Source organism: Dermacentor andersoni, chromosome 6 (assembly GCF_023375885.2).
Source record: "Dermacentor andersoni chromosome 6, qqDerAnde1_hic_scaffold, whole genome shotgun sequence".
In the NCBI taxonomy this organism is placed as follows: domain Eukaryota; kingdom Metazoa; phylum Arthropoda; class Arachnida; order Ixodida; family Ixodidae; genus Dermacentor; species Dermacentor andersoni.
This window is the reverse complement of record NC_092819.1, coordinates 165123989-165139853: the sequence shown is the minus strand read 5'-3', so window position 1 is coordinate 165139853 and position 15865 is coordinate 165123989. Positions and strand designations below refer to the sequence as shown.

General features: G+C 46.0%; 1 protein-coding gene across 4 annotated transcripts in view; it reads left to right on the top strand.

Moving 5' to 3' along the window:
* Positions 1-15865, top strand: part of Scm (Polycomb protein Scm) — a 298625-nt gene that overhangs the window by 88926 nt on the left and 193834 nt on the right. For all 4 annotated transcript variants that reach the window (XM_055066831.2, XM_050172273.3, XM_055066833.2 and 1 more), the window contains 2 exons: positions 7069-7270; positions 10637-10707. In XM_055066831.2, coding sequence (XP_054922806.2) covers positions 7069-7270; positions 10637-10707 — 273 coding nt within the window. The remainder of the gene's footprint in view (positions 1-7068; positions 7271-10636; positions 10708-15865) is intronic.

The following is a 15865-nucleotide window of genomic DNA, read 5'->3' as shown; positions in this document are numbered from 1 at the left end:
CGGAACAGCTGCCATTTTTGGAACGTGCACCACTTGTGTTTGCATCACTGATCACTAGACAGTTGTTCTGTTTGCCGTCGTTGCCAAATGCCCGCATGATGTGATCCTGGGCATCGACTTCCTTACCGTGCACTCCATCGTGAACTTCCCCTTCTGGACTCCGCTGATCCACCTCTGAGCTGCCTCTGTTCCACCGAGTATGGCCGCTTGCCACCACAGACGTCGACTTACATCGACTTAGTGTCATCGCCACCAGTTCCTGACAGTGACTTATGTTTTGACACCCATCACTGACATCTTCCCCACCCATGGTGTCACAGTACTTCGTACCATTCTGTCTATAGTGGTGAACTGCATCTGCCTTACTGTTGTTAATTTCAGCTTGGCATCGCAAGTGCTGCCAAAAGGCATCTCACTCGCCTTCATTTGGACCTTCGATAGTGACGGAATTAGAAGCTTTCACTGTGGCCGCATCTCCTGGTTCCCAGGCTCATCAGCGGTTTGATTCTTGCCCTGACAGCGCCATGATGTTGATGATTGCTTCTGACTTTACACCTCAGCATACTGAAGCACTCCACCACGTTCTTCTGCTTTCCTACTTTGACTTTGACATTAGGGGCAAGCCCTTGAGCCTAGCCACAGGTGTGACTCATCGCATAAATACCGGTGATGTGCTTCCTATTCATCGGTGCCCATATCGGGTGTCCACTCCTGAGCATCAAATTATTCAAAGTGAGGTTGACAAAATGCTCACCAAAAACATCATCGAGCCATCTTGCAGTTCCTGAGCATCACCTGGGGATCACCTAGGTGCTAGACCTGTCGTGTTAGTCAAACAGAAAGATGGCACATAGTGATTCTTTGTGGATTATTGGCATCTCAACAGAATTACGAAAAAGGAAAAAGGACGTGTGCCCTGTGCCATGCATTGATGATGCTCTTGACTGCCTGCATGGTGCCTGCTATTTCTCCTCCATCGACTTACGCTCCGGGTACTGGCAGATTGCTGTGCATGATGTGGATTGTGAACAGACGGTATTTGTAACATCTGATAGCCTTTACCAATTCAAGGCCATGCTGTTTGGAGTTCTCCGCCCACCTTTGAGCGCATGATGGACTCTCTGCCCAGAGGCTTCAAATGGTCCGCATGTTTATGCTACTTGGATAACCTCATCATTTTTTTCACCAACTTTCAAGACTCGTATAGAGCGCCACTCGGCCATCCTTGGCATTTTTCATTGGGCTGTACTGCACCTGAACTCATTCAAACGTCACTCTGGCTGCTGCCAAATCCCAGTTCTTGACCATATTGTAATGGTGTGCAACCTGACCCTGAAAATATCTGCACAGTCAAGAACTTCTGTTCCCCTATCTGTAAAAGATGTCCGAAGCTTTCTATGGCTATCCTGGTACTTTTGCCGCTTCATGAAGAATTTTGCGGACATAGCAAGGCTACTTAGTGAGTTTTTGAGGCAAGACGTGCCTTTTTCATGGGTCTGCATTCTCGCATCTCATCAGCCTGCTCATGACTACTCTGATACTTGCCCACTTTGACCCAGCTGTGCCTACCGAGGCCCGGATTGACGCAAGCGGCCATGGAGTCAGTGCAGTGCTAGCCCGACGCCAATGTCACCAGGACCGTGTCATCACCTACGTTAGCTGCCTCCTATCAGCGGCTGGGTGCAATTATTCCATTACAAAGTGCGAGTGTTTGACCCTCATTTGGGTGCTCGGGAAATTCAGATCCTACTTAAACGGATGGCCCTTCTCTGTGGTTGTCCTCCCCCCAAAATCCTTCTGGACGGCTTGGTCGCTGGGCCCTGCGCCTAGAATTTTCATATTCATTGTCAACAATTCTCCCGCCTGCACCTGGATGCAGATTGCTTGTCTAGGTATCCAGTCGACAACCCTGAAAACGCTGACGCGGACACCAAAAACTATTTTTTCTGTGTCATACCCGATTCACATCGGTGAAGAACAAGACCATGACCCTTCATTGTGAGAAATCAATCGCCTAGAATAATCGCCCAATGACGCATCCATCCACAAATTCGCGATTCTGGAAGGTGTCTTATACTGTCGCACTTTTCAACCTGATGGACCTGACCTCCTTAATTGCCGTGCCTTGACACTTACAATGGAGTGTCCTCACAGAACTTTCATGATCCACCCACTACCGGACACCTTGGCATATCTTGCACCTACAGGCGTGTCCGGTACCGCTTCTTTTAGCCAGGCCTTGCACGCTCTGCCTGCCGTTACGTGGCCACTTGTGAACCATGCCAGTGTTGCAACACGCCCCTGCTACTACCTGCTCGTCACCTTCAGCCACTCGACACATCCACGGAACCGTTCTTTTTTGTTGGACTAGGTCTGCTTGGCCCTTTTCCCATCATTCACCTTGGGAAACAAATGGATAGCAGCGGCTATGCAATTACCAGAACTCTGTCGACCTGCTGTGCAACTGATCTCTTGCACTTCTTGTTACGTGACGTTATATTGCCTCAAGGTGCCCCAAGACAATTGCTCCCTGACAGTGACCATTATTTTCTCTTTTCTCTCTCAAGTCATTTTTGACATGATGCGTTCCTGTTTGACTGAACAGAAACTGACCACGTACCAACCCCAGATGAACGACCTCATGGAACGCGTGAACCGCACTCTCACAGACATGCTCACTATGTATGTTTTGATGAACCACCGTGATAGGGACCTTGCTCTTACCTATAAAACTTCTGCGTACAATTCCTCTTGTCATGGTGCAGCTGGATTTTCGCCTTTCTACCTATTGTATGGACAATGCCGATTTTACTTCTCGACACTATGTTCCCACCATCTACTGCCTTCACCAGCGAGTACACACGTGATGCCATCGCGTGGGCTGATCACGCCTGTCAGCTTGTCCGCCCTTGGCTTATGGCGTCGCAAACAAACCAGAGATGTCACTATGATGCTTTGCACTGCGAAACGACTTTCTCTTCTAGTGCACTTGGGCTTCTCTGGTCCCCTTCCCGCCGTGTGGGCCTCTCCGAAAAGCTTCTTTCCCAGTACACGGGACTATACTGTGTGCTGCTCCACGTGACACCTCTTACTCACGAGATTGCCCCTGTCATTTCCAGCTTGTCTCGCCTTCCGTCCAATGACATTGTTTACGCATCAAGGCTCAAAATGCCACTGTTGTACCGACGACTCTCTTTAGAGCTCCGGAACGGTGCTTCTGCTGCCGAGGGTAATGCTATGGAACACATATTTCTTTGACCAAGAACCAAAAAACTTAAAGGACCGTTCAGAATGCCTAGCAAGATTAAGCCTCAGACTCGAAGAATTTGACATCACTGTGATTTACAAATCCGGACGAAAACACTCTGATGTTGACTGTCTAATGTGTCCCAACTGACCCGCCACCACAAAACTAAGACGAGGAGGTCTTTCTAGAACCAATAAGCACAGATGCCTTCGCTGAGCAGCAGCATGCGGATCTGGAACTAAGAAGCCTTGATGATTACTTGGAAGGCAAGACTGACTTTGTCCCGAGGGTGTTTAGGTGCTGATTGTCTTAGTTTTCCTTGCAAAATGGCCTCCTGGCCGGGGTGGATGGTGACCACTCGATGTGTGCCCCAGCATACAGACTGCTCCATTGTGGGAAGAGCCCGAGGAAGGTTAACTCGCCAAATTATAGAAGCAGAAATGATTGATAGGCTGGGGCATAACTGTGTGTCTAAACCATCAATTGCCTTTTCCCGCAAACAGTTATCTTACCTGCGCAATGGTGTGTAAGGAATTTTTGCAAACAGAGCATCTATAATGATGTACGCGAAAAAGTTGTATATATGTATGGGTCCCTTGCCCAGAATAAAGATTGGTGCAAGTTAGCGCCTGTGTGTGTCATGTCTTCCTTTTGTCCTTGTCTTTTTCACGCACTATAAGCCTCACCATAACTTGGATATATCTTTCAAAGCACCGTTTTCTTTGGTAGAGCCAGGATTGCAGAGAACGTTCTCTGAAATTTCCTTTCAATTTGCTGCTTGACGTTCTTAATCTGTTGTTCAATTATTTTGCATAATTTTTATTCTGCACCTTCTCTTCACCTTCTGAACTGTATGTTAAATGCTTTTTGCATTTGAAATCTTGTTTTCTGCTACCACAGCACCAGGTAACTGGCCGGAATCGGAGCCAATGCTGTGTCGAACAATGTGCCTTGTCAATTTTGTTGTAGCTGGATTCAACTGTAGACGAGTGATGTATAAAAGTCGACGCACTTGACCCATTGATCAGATTTCGCCAGTCGCCGACTGTGTTCACCGCTATTATTGTGCTTTGAGTATAACTTGCTTTTGTGGGCACAGCTTCGGCCAATTAAATGTTAATTAAGCTATTGACAATTTTGCTGCTGTGTTTTACACCATCACTATTAGGTGACAGTATTACATAATAATTTCATTTACTGTGACTATTGCTGTTAAAGTCAGTGTTGCACCAAATTATGTAATACAATCCTATTTCTTGTCGTGATGTGGTGTACGCATAATTGGTTGCAAATGTAGGCAGGAAACAAACTACATTATGTGGTCTTTTTTGTTCACCTTACTCTATTGTTTTCATATGGTTGTTCTTGTTATAGTAATGTGCCATCTGTATCATCATTACCATTTCGTGTTTCTCCCTACTCTGATGTCCATATCTGGGTGTTGAGGTACCACAATCAAAGGCATGCCATGAAGTAAGATGTGTTATAAAAGCGTATGTTTGCTTTTGAGGAGTGTAGCCATATTTTTTTTAAGGACTCCACAAAGTTTGCCCCTGTAGTGTGCTATTGTGTAATATTCTTTGCGCTTACACCATACAAAGAAATGCATGTAGGTGTAATTCACAAGTTTCTTTTGACACACACAAAAACACTTCCGTCGTAAGAGATTGGCATCTCTGTGCACATTTCTTTGCAAGCTCCTTTCTTGCGCTCCTTTTTTGGTAGCATAGTGATGACGGCTGCAGAAATGCGAAAGAAGTATCACCTCTCAAAGCACCAGCATTGCACAGCTGGCCATTATTTCTCCTTTGCTGTCCCATTGTCCATTGTGCTTTCACTGGTAGAGCTGTAGCTGCTCTACCTTGTCTTGTGGCTCATTTCTTTTTGCGCTGCATATCTGAAGGTCTGTGCTGCAGCTGCTGCGTGCATACATCGTCCTTTTTATGCTATTTTTATTTTGTTCGCAGCTGTTGATTGAAATAAACATTAGGCAAGCTGTGTAGTGTGCATCACACATTCCTTTCACCGGTAGAGTTCTGCACTTTCCTTGTGTACTGAAAGGGAGGCTGTGCACCCCACAGTGATAAAAACATTTCCCATATCTCGAATGAGTATCGAGTGGCAGGGCTGTCTGTCATGCACACAGGTTTTGCGCCCTCTGACCTCCACGGGATGGATGGCTTGGGGTACAGCGTCATCACCTGCATGCAATGTGAGGGAGAAAGTGGGCAGCCAGGCAGGCTCGTATTCCCGCAGGACAAAAGGGCATCAAGTGCTGCTCTTGAAAACACATCGGAAGTGTTGCATTGTGTTGCCTGAGTAGTCGTGCACCAAGCCTTCCCAACTCTGTCTACCCACTGACTTGACTTGACCCCCCACTGTTTCGCAGGTGAGGCACAGTTCATATGAGAGCAAGACATGGGACACATGTTTATAGAACAGGCCCGCATGTTTGCGTTCAAATTTGTTTGATTTTGTACTTGATGTTTGAGGCTGAAAATCACTGCCAGGTGTAACATTGTCTAGTTTTGTCCGGTTTTATAGTTTCGCCTTTCTCTCTGGTTGTCACGGCTGTGGCATTTATGATGAGATAGTGGTGATGTACAACTTATGCTGCTGCATCCTTTTTCACTTTGTCTTTCTTTATTATTTATGGTCTTTGTGTAATGGCATAGAAATACCTCTGAATTTAAATGCTTAAATGCTACTTGTATTGTGTAGGCCATCTCAACATACTTTTTCTGTTTACTGTGAATTTATTTATATAGTTTTGATAATGTGGGTGTTTGTGAACGAGAGTGAAATTATTTCGGGGAACTTTTATTTGCTACTAGGCTAACAGATTTTAGGACAGGCATTTTGTTTGGAGCATTTATTTGCAGATTTCAGTGCATGCACGCTGGCTTGAATCGCTGCTTTCCAATAAACATCTTCTTTCTCTTGAACATGATCTGAAGAAAAATGGGATGAGTGATTGCAGATAAAAGGATTGAAGCCAAGAAATGATGCTGTGCTTATAAGTTGGAGAGACCTTTTTCTTTGCACAATTCCATGCGCCTCACTAGCAGTGCCATGGAGCTTGGCCCAAACCAGAGGAATAGTTCTTTTATTTATTTGGCATTGTGGGTGCAAAGTGTGAGTTGGTTGGAGTAGTTTGTGTATGGCATATTTTAAACTCAAGTAGGCATGCCGAGTGCCGATATATTTATTGGGTGGAATGCTAGCTTGATGTGTACAGAATTTATGGGTGATGCAATATTTCTGGAAAGAGGAAAATGGATAGTGTATAGGAAACTTCTTAAAAGTTGTGGCTTTTGAGTGGTCATATTATTTATGGGCCGCATTGGGAAGCCTTTCCTTTTTTTGTTATGGAGGATGGTGCATCATTCCCTTCCTACTGATGTTGTTTTTGGCAGAGCATTTGGGAAGCAAAAACTGCAGGGGGCAAGCATGTGAGTCAGCGTGGGTGGTCCTGTGCATAGCCATTGCGCCAAGCGGTGTCAACTATAAAGAAGGAGCACATGTACACAGGAAAAAAAAGCACTGCTTTTGGTTGAGCAATCCATGATGCCCACAAACCGAAGAATGGTTTACACTTGTACTACGTGGCACACGCTGGTTTCTGGAAGTAGCACATTCGTTCCCTTTGTGCTCTTTCTCGCGTTTATTTGTAAACTATCTCAGTGCATAGCGCTGGACATGTTGGCACTGCAACAAATAGTACAAAAGATAGGACAACAAGTGCCCTCGTGTCCTGTCTGCCTCGTAGCCCATTGTGCAGAGCATTGTGCCGAGCTCATAATTCCCTCTTTTCCCACCAGGTGGCCTGTGCCCTCTGTGAGATAGTAATCCGCGGTGCATCGGTGCACCTAGAGGACCATGGGCAGCTACGCGAGTTTTGCAGCACCGAGTGCCTAGACAAGTACCGCTTGAGAGACCCCACAGCCATGGCCACTGCAGACCGGTCCAGCAAGCTCAAGCCTCATGGAGGAAGCCAGATTCAGTACCAGTATGAAAGCTCTGGTGAGTGCTGCATGGAGGCCTCTTGCATGCTGTACTAGGGTGCAGAGAGCCTTAGTTCCTCTGCAAACTGTGCTTTTTTACATTCTTCATTCCACCATTGGATACAACGCTTATTCAACATTCCTTTAGTTTCACGAATGCATTTTCTCGCAGCCTCAATAATAAGGCATGTAATATACTCCACAGCATCGTCTATATTGAAAGAATCGATTTCATCCCGAATTGTATATGTTAGTTCGCGGAAAAGTTCCCAGTTAGCCGATTCAATCTTCCACCGGGGAGCGGAATGTGAAGATGTCTCGGTAAGGCATTGTGATTAGATGAAGCGCCACAAGATGTCATTACCAACATCCAGTAACCTGATATTACGTTAATGCCATTGCAAATATCGGACCCACTAAAACTCTCTATTACTGGCCACAATGATTACGTTGTACTGTGTGCCCAACATTTATTTTATTTATTTATTTAGTACATACTGCAGACCACATTGTGGTCTTTGCAGGACGGGCAGACAATTAGTACAAGGCATATGCAAGATACGTCCGTATACATTAATAAAATATATAGACTTCACAAGGATATATTGTAACAGAAACACTTAGTGAAAAGATCGAAACACAATACCTAAATCAATCGATGGTGCAAACAGAACGATGTAAAAAAAAAAAAAAGGCAAGGGAATTGCACATCAAACGCAAGGGCGAGTCGAGGACTTGCCTTGCTCATTCAACAGCAAGGAGAACACATTCTATGCAAAAACAAAAAAAAAGACAATAATAACTTACATGAAACACAGTCACATGTTGTAAGGGGCAGGCAGTGAATTCCATTCAGAAATAGTCCGGGGAAAGAAGGAGAACTTATAGCTGTCTGTCCTAGCATAGATAGGTGTCAGTGTATCCGTACGATGGTGTCGTGTATACCTTGTGGAGAGGTGATTTACATATAGTGAAGGGTCCAGAGCCAATTTGTGATTAATTAGATTATGTAAAAAACATGGGTGCCTATTGAAAACCTCTGGGTCAAAAACTTCCATAAGGTCATCTATTTTCATTTTGATAATTGGGATAAAAGAGCTTCCTAAAGGGAGAGTCTCCTGCAGAACAGCTGCCACTCTGTAAACCACCCTTGAGACCGATGCAGAGTGCAGGCCCAAATGCATACAAATCGCGGGCAGCGCACTGTAGGTGGCCTTGAATAAGTTAGCACTTCTGTGGTGTCCCTAGGCAGCTGTGCCCACAAGGATGTCTCTGCACTTGAGACATCCTTGTGTGCGCACTCGACCACATTTCTCCAGTGTATTTACAATGACTTGTACTGTGTATTTACCAGAATCTAATGCATCCCCAAATCTAGTGTGCATCTGAAGCTGATGCACACCCTCTTTTCGCGAGCTTGAAGTAAAAAAAAGTTATAGTGCACCTGAATGTAACACGCACCCAATTTATAAAATAAAAAATATAGCATGTCCTCGTGTATCGCAATCAGCAAAAAACGAGACATACAGAATTTACCTTTGCAGAAGGGAAAAATATTTTTTTTAATGAGCAATCGTCATTAAAGGGGTGCATTGTCATTGCCGTTTGCACAGGGACGAATAGCTGCCATCATCGAGGCACTCTACAGAGGGGCTTTGAACACTGCCTTCTTGGATAACAATCAAAAGAAAACAAAAAAATTAACTGCCGCACACGTGACGTGTGACGTTGCTGAGTGTGGCGTCACAGAAGCCCCGCCCTAGATGGGTGTGTTGTGAAAATGTCTCCTGGCTCTTGCCAACACTGCAAATGTGGTTTTGGTTTCGTATTCAATTTTAACACTCAGCCAATTTTCGGACCCATTTTCTTGGAAAAAAGGTTTGTGTTAGGTTGAGGTAAATACAGTACATGAATGGCTGTGGGGACACAATGTGCATAGCTGGCTTCTACTGCCTTGCTATCTTGCTGTGCTTGATCTCCTTCAAGTACCTGTTAAATAGCCAGACTCGGTGTCTGGTGCCCTTTCAAACATAGCAGCTAATGTGCCAGTGACGACTGTTAAAAGGCCCCTCACCAGGTCTGGCCATGTTGAGCTGACAAGCGCGGAGCATACAGTGCACGATAACGATCCTGTCTGCAAAGTATTACACTGCTGCGCGCCGCGGAAAGATCTGAAATTTCAAACGGAACGCCGTTTTCCTTTCTCCTTGTGGCGTGGCCACCGCACTCCAAGCCGGAGTATGACGTACACATGCTAGTGCACCTATGTACACATGTTTGTGCTGTGACGTCGCTCATGGTGGCATGTGACTTCGAGAATTATTCAAGGCAACATCTGTTCATTGTGTAATATGTTGCTTGAATAGACGAATTAAAGCTTAGAGAAATAATAAAACACACAAACCGAATGTCTGCATGTTTTTCTTTTACTTCACACAGCAGCAAGAGAGATGTACTTCCGTTTCGTCTGCTTGTTCCCAGTCGTGCAGTTGCGCGCGCAGACACCAAAACTATGTAATTTCCTACCATGTTCCAGTGCGCGATCATGCTCTATGATCCGCTTGTGTCTGCCTCAGTGTTCGTGTAGCACAGACTTGTACCGCTGGTCAGGTGTCTTCGTGCACAGCACGCAAAATCATGTGCTGCGCAAAAAGAGACAAATGCAACACCTCGCGCATGACGCCATCAGCGGAAGTGCGCTTCGCTGTCAAAAAGCGAGGAGAAAAAAAAAATGAAGGAGGGGCCCATGACATATGCGTCATGCGATCCTTGAGGTCCGGTATAGGAGAATGCAGGGAAGGAATTTCGCTTGCAGAGGCTAGATGGGGTGAGTGGAGAGAGTGTCTCGCTATGCAGTGGAGCTCGCTTCCTGAAATCACAGGATCGCGGCACTGAAATATTTCTATCTCGGCTGTTAATGAGCCGATTTGAAAATTTTTTTCGGCAGAACATGTAATTACTTCCATGTGACTAGAAGACATGTAACTACTTCCAGCATATAACCAAAATTTTCTGTGGGGCCTGGTGAGGGGCCCTTTAAAGGGACGCTGAAGAAAAATGCGTGAGTCAGTTTGGAATGATTTAGTATTCTATTTTCACTAATTTTGCACTAATAGGTAGGCCAGGAAAGTGTAAGAGGTTATTGACTGAACATGAAGTACTGTAGTATGATAGATGTGACACAACACAAAGGCAGTGCTGAAGCTTTTGTTTGTCTCTTGAGCTTTTTGTCTGTGTGTGTGCTTAAGTCTGTGTTTTGTGAACCTTGCTGTGCAGCATAGATGCTTATTTAAATGAAAGCATGGAGACCCTCATCTCAGTATTGCCACTTGTCTATTGAGCTGTCCAACAAGTGACAGAGAGAAATGAGGGCCGTGATTTGCAGGCTACTTTGACTGGGACGAGTACCTGAAGGAGACCAACTCCCAACCCGCACCGTCAACATGCTTCAAACAGGCAAGTAGACTTCAGCAACCTCTTCCAAATTGTGTAACTGCAGTTTCTTGTGGTAGGGGGGTAAGCAAGTTGTCTCGAGTAATGTTGGTCACTGGGCTTCATCAATGGAATCCTGCATTTGCGCCAAACTGGTGAGCCTCGTAAAAATACTGCATTTATTTATTGGTTTATAAGAAATACCTTGCAGGCCCCGAAAGGGGCATCTACTGTGAGATAGATCTGAACAACTAAAATACAATCAACAAAGCAAAAAAGGAAAAGAAATGCATACTGTGAGCTGGAAAGTAATGACAAGAGAGTGAAACGAATTATGGGAAATAATTGTGTGATGCGTTTAAAATGATAAGTTAACCGGGGCATAAAAGTATAGTAAAATCATAGTAAATATTGTGCAACCAAATTCAATAGACAACACAGTTACTTACTACAAGGCAGCCATAACAGATGATAATACAAAACCACTAATGTAAACGTAAAAATAAACATTACATAGTCTAAAAAAATGCATGTGCAAAAGGCTTCCGAACTTACTGTGGTTGGTTTCAGAAATGTCAGCGAGGTCATTCTATATTTGTACTGCATGCAGCAGAGGCATTGAATGACTGCATCCCACTGTATCTGCACATGAAACTGAAATTGAAGGAATATGATGCAGGTTGAGGGGGGGGGGGGGGGGCACAGCTTTGATGGCTTGAATAACAGTTGAAAACCTCTAGTTATAACGCCAGTGTACGTATACTGGTCGTTTAAAATAGTAGTACCTCTTAGCATGGTGTGATGTGCACAGTTATCATAGTATAATGGCCATTGCGCTCATTGCCCGTGAGATCTGTTCTCGTAGGCCTGTGGGATGGTAGTCTTGTCTATTCTACTCTGCATGTGTTAATTTGTGCCTTTCTTCTAATGTGCAGTGTTGCAACAAAGACGAAGTATTTCCAGCATGAAATGGACACTGTTCATTGATTGCACAAGCAACACATCAAGCACGATACTGCAGCAAATACTGTAAAACCCTTGTATATTCAGATATTTATTCCAGATTTTACCATGGGAAACGTCTGTCTCGCACAATATGTGGATCCCAGAATTTTCAGCCCGAATTCGCAGTTGTAGTTCTGGTATTGCTTGGCGCAGTCATCGTCAGGTTCTTGTGCCATCATCAGTCGCTATGGTAACCATGCTGACTTCGCAGTTGCCACGCTTTACTTGATGTCAGAACTGCGGAAGCAGTGCTCAGCGACTTCTAAAAGAAAAGTGATCGTAGCTGCCGAAACAATTGGCAACTGTGCTGCAGGGTGCCAGTTTGCTGGGAACAAGTGCAGTATTCATAGTTGGAGGAAGCGAAAGGAAGCCCTTTTGGGTGCTGCAGCGGCCTGAGAAGAAGTTTCCAGGAGCCAAAGAATGTAGTGTGTACTGAAGTTGAACAGGACCTGACACACTTCGTTCAAGAGCAACGAGCTGTGCACCTCGCTGTCAACATTGAGCTGCTGCAAGCAAAGGCAGGAAAGATTGCTGTAGAAAAAGGCATTCTGAGGATGGACCTCAAGGCAGGTAAGCACTGGGTCTCTCGTTCAATGTGCCGTGCTGGATTTCATTATGTCGGTATACGTCAATGTCGCAGAATCTGCCAGGAAGCTACAAAGAGGTGCTTGTGGCCTTTCAGAGTCACATGATTTCACTGCGAAAGTCGGTGAGTCTTCAGCTGTGCCAGGTCGGCAATGCTTATCTAATGCCAGTATATTTGGACATGCCCTCTGTACTAACAGTGCAGCAGAAAGGCTCCAGGCAAGTTTCCGTTAGGTCAAGAGAAGACGTGGGTCACCGTAATGTTGTCCTGCACGGCAGACGGTCACAAGCTACCATCCTACGTGATGTTCAAGTGGAAGACTCTGCCCAACGTTCCCAAGAAATGTTGTCGTCCACTGTCAAGAAAAAAGGTGGCTGGATGAAGCACTGGTGCTTGATTGGATAAAGTCTGTGCGGTGTCGGCTGACTCCCACACAGAGTCCCATCCAAGTTGCAACCACTTGATGTGTGCATAAATAAACCATTCAAAAAGCACATTGAGCGCTGCTACATGAAGAGGAGGGGGGCAGGAGAGCCGGAAGTGACGGCTGAAACGGGCCTCTCCAGCGATTCTATGTGCTTGGATTGGTGACGCTTGGGCCTGCACCCCCAGAGAAGCTGATCTGTCGCACATTCAAGAAACGTTCAATATTGACAAAAGATTATTTCAAATTACGCGCTCCAGCTGCTTCCTGCGTTCGTCCAGTTGTTTACTGCTACCTGCAAAAGACAGCGGCAGTGAAGCGGGCAACACAGGCTCACAAGGCATGCGCAATCGGAGCAACGGGTCATCAGCGTGGTGCACAAGGGAACAGGTGCAGGACTCTTGCAAAAAGACTGTGGACGTTGTAGCGAGGCTCTCGCTTAGCTTTTTGTCTGGCACAAGTTCACCCAACGTAAAGTGATTAAAGTACCATCACTCAACTGTGCGTTACAATTCTGGTGTAGGTGCTGGGTAAGATTTAAAGCTCTTCTCGAGTCAGAGAAAGGAACCCGGACTCACTGCGACTTGGACCCATCGAATTGACTCCTGTTCACGAACGCAACAGTCGTCACCTATGTGGTGAGCCCCCTGAGCTTTTCCCTTTGCCGGATTCTATCGGAGCGTCAGCATCTGTTAAAGGAAACGCTACAGAGATGACAACTCAAATCACGCCAACTCACATTGTAGTGAACTCTCGAATGATGCCAGAGCCTTTCTATGGCGACACATTTGAAGACGCAGAGGACTGGCTGGAACACTTTGAGCTCGTCGCTGAGTTCAATGGATGGAACAGAGAGCGCAAGCTATGAAACGTTTACTTTGTGTTAGAGGACAACGCATGAACGTGGTTTGAAAACCATGAAGCAACATTTGTGTCATGGGATGCTTTCTGACGGGAGTTGCTGGCAACTTACCCGAGTACCGACCGCAGGGAGAGGGCCGAAGCTGCCGTGCAAGCAAGAAACCAGCGGAACAATGAAAGTGTGGCCGTGTATATAGAAGACATGTCCCGCCTATTCCGCCGAGCTGATCTGAACATGAGCGAGGACAAGAAACTACGCCTCTAATGTGGGGCGGGGCGTAAAACAGGAATTGTTCGCAGGGTTGGTTCGGAGCTCGCCACACAGAGTCGGTGAGTTTCATTCTGAGGCGACAACAATGGAAAGCATGTTTCAACAGCGATCAAGAATGTACAACCGGGAAATGAACATCATCTCTGTAGACGCAGTTCCAGCCGTCTTCGGAAACAGCGTGGAGGTCATACGGTAGCTCGTGCGATCTGTAGTGTGAGAAGAGCTTCAGAGGCTACGGCTTGACCAGAACACTCCAACGCCCTCTTCGCTGGCAGACGTGGTTCACGAAGAGGTCAGACAGGTGGTCTGGGAACCACAGCTCAGTGCGCAGCCCCAAGCACCACTGCTGTGCCAGCTGAGCATCTCATATGGCGATGTGCTGCGACAAACTCCCGAACTAACTCGCAGCCACTTCCTCTATGAATCGTTCGATGCCTCTAAATACGCTGCCACCACCCGAGAGAAGATTCAAGAAGGCTGATGTATGGCGCACTCCTGACCAAATACCTCTCTGCTACCACTATGGTGAGACTGGCCACCTCTACAGAATGTACCACTATCGCTAGGCAGGGCTTTGTGGTTTTCCTGTGAACGCACCTTGCCCTCGAAATGGGGAGTGTCCATTTGAAATCGAAGAGTGCCTGTCTACTCATCAAAGCTCCCCAAACGCCTACCAGCAACACCAACCTCGATCAATAGCGCCGTTGAGGCATCAGTGACCAAGCCCCCGCCCGTCGTCAAGCTCCCCAAGACGCCGTTCACAGAGCCCATGTCGGGAAAACTAGTCAGCGACCTTGGGAGGTAAGGCGGCTGCCGATGCGAAAAGAGAAGAACCTCCATAGATGACTCCGATCGACGATGAGGGACTCGGAAACCAGTCCCGTAAGAGTGACATTGCTTCTGATTTACGTGTGTTAGTTGACAGTTACGAAGTGAACGCGTTAGTGGATACAGGTGCAGACTACTTGGTAATAAGTAGTGAGCTTGCCAGGAAACTGAAGAAAGTGCTGACTCCTTGGAAAGGGCCACAAGTTTGCACTGCAGGAGGACACCTCATCGGCTCGACGGGCAAGTGCACAGCTAGAATAGGAATGCGAGGCTTCACGTACGGCGTTAGCTTTATCGTGCTTTCTGAGTGCTCAAGTGACTTGATTATTGGCATGGACTTTTTGCAGGATAATGGTGCTGTAATCAACTTGCGGGAATCTTGTTTCCTTTTCAACAAAGTACTCTGTCGCAGCATTCAAATGCTGCGACAGTGTCAATTGGATGCCCTCTACATTGCTGATGACGACGTGATGTTTCCTCCGAGATCCAGCGTAGCTGTCACAGTAAGAAGCGACGCATTCAATGACTATGAAAAAATTGCAGACAGCACCACTAGTCTCCTACTCAAAAAAGGAATCTGCATGGCAAGAAGCCTTGTTTAGCTGCGTGGTGGATGTGCCAACGTTTTCCTCAGTAATTTTGGAAATGAGGTGCAACATGTCTCGAAGGGAACCGTTATTGCCACCCTTAATAACTTCATCCAAATTACAGACCTGAGCATTCCAGAGATATCACCATCGAATTTCTAAGATGTGGATTCTGTCCTTGCAGCCATCGACATCGAACCAGGTCTATCGCCCAGACAGAAGGAGCAAATAGAGACCCTCGTAAGAGAATTTGCTGAATGTTTTTCAATGTCATCAAAAGTCCGGCGGACATGTATTCCCAAACATTGGATAATTGTCGACGAATTAGTGAGGCCTGTTTGCCAGCATCCTTACTGAGTGTCACCAAAAGAGAGAAAAGCCATTGGAAGTCAAGTCCAGGAAATGTTTGAAGACGACGTAATTCAGCCGTCGGCAAGTTCGTGGGTGTCGCCTGTGGTACTTGTAAAGAAAAAGGACCAGACCTTGCGCTTCTGCATTGATTACCGAAAGCTGAACGCTGTCAGAAAGTGGGATGTGTACGCGCTTCCAAGAATCTATGACACTCTAGATAGACTACAAGATGCCAAATTCTTTTCCTCCCTGGACTTCAAAAGTGGCTA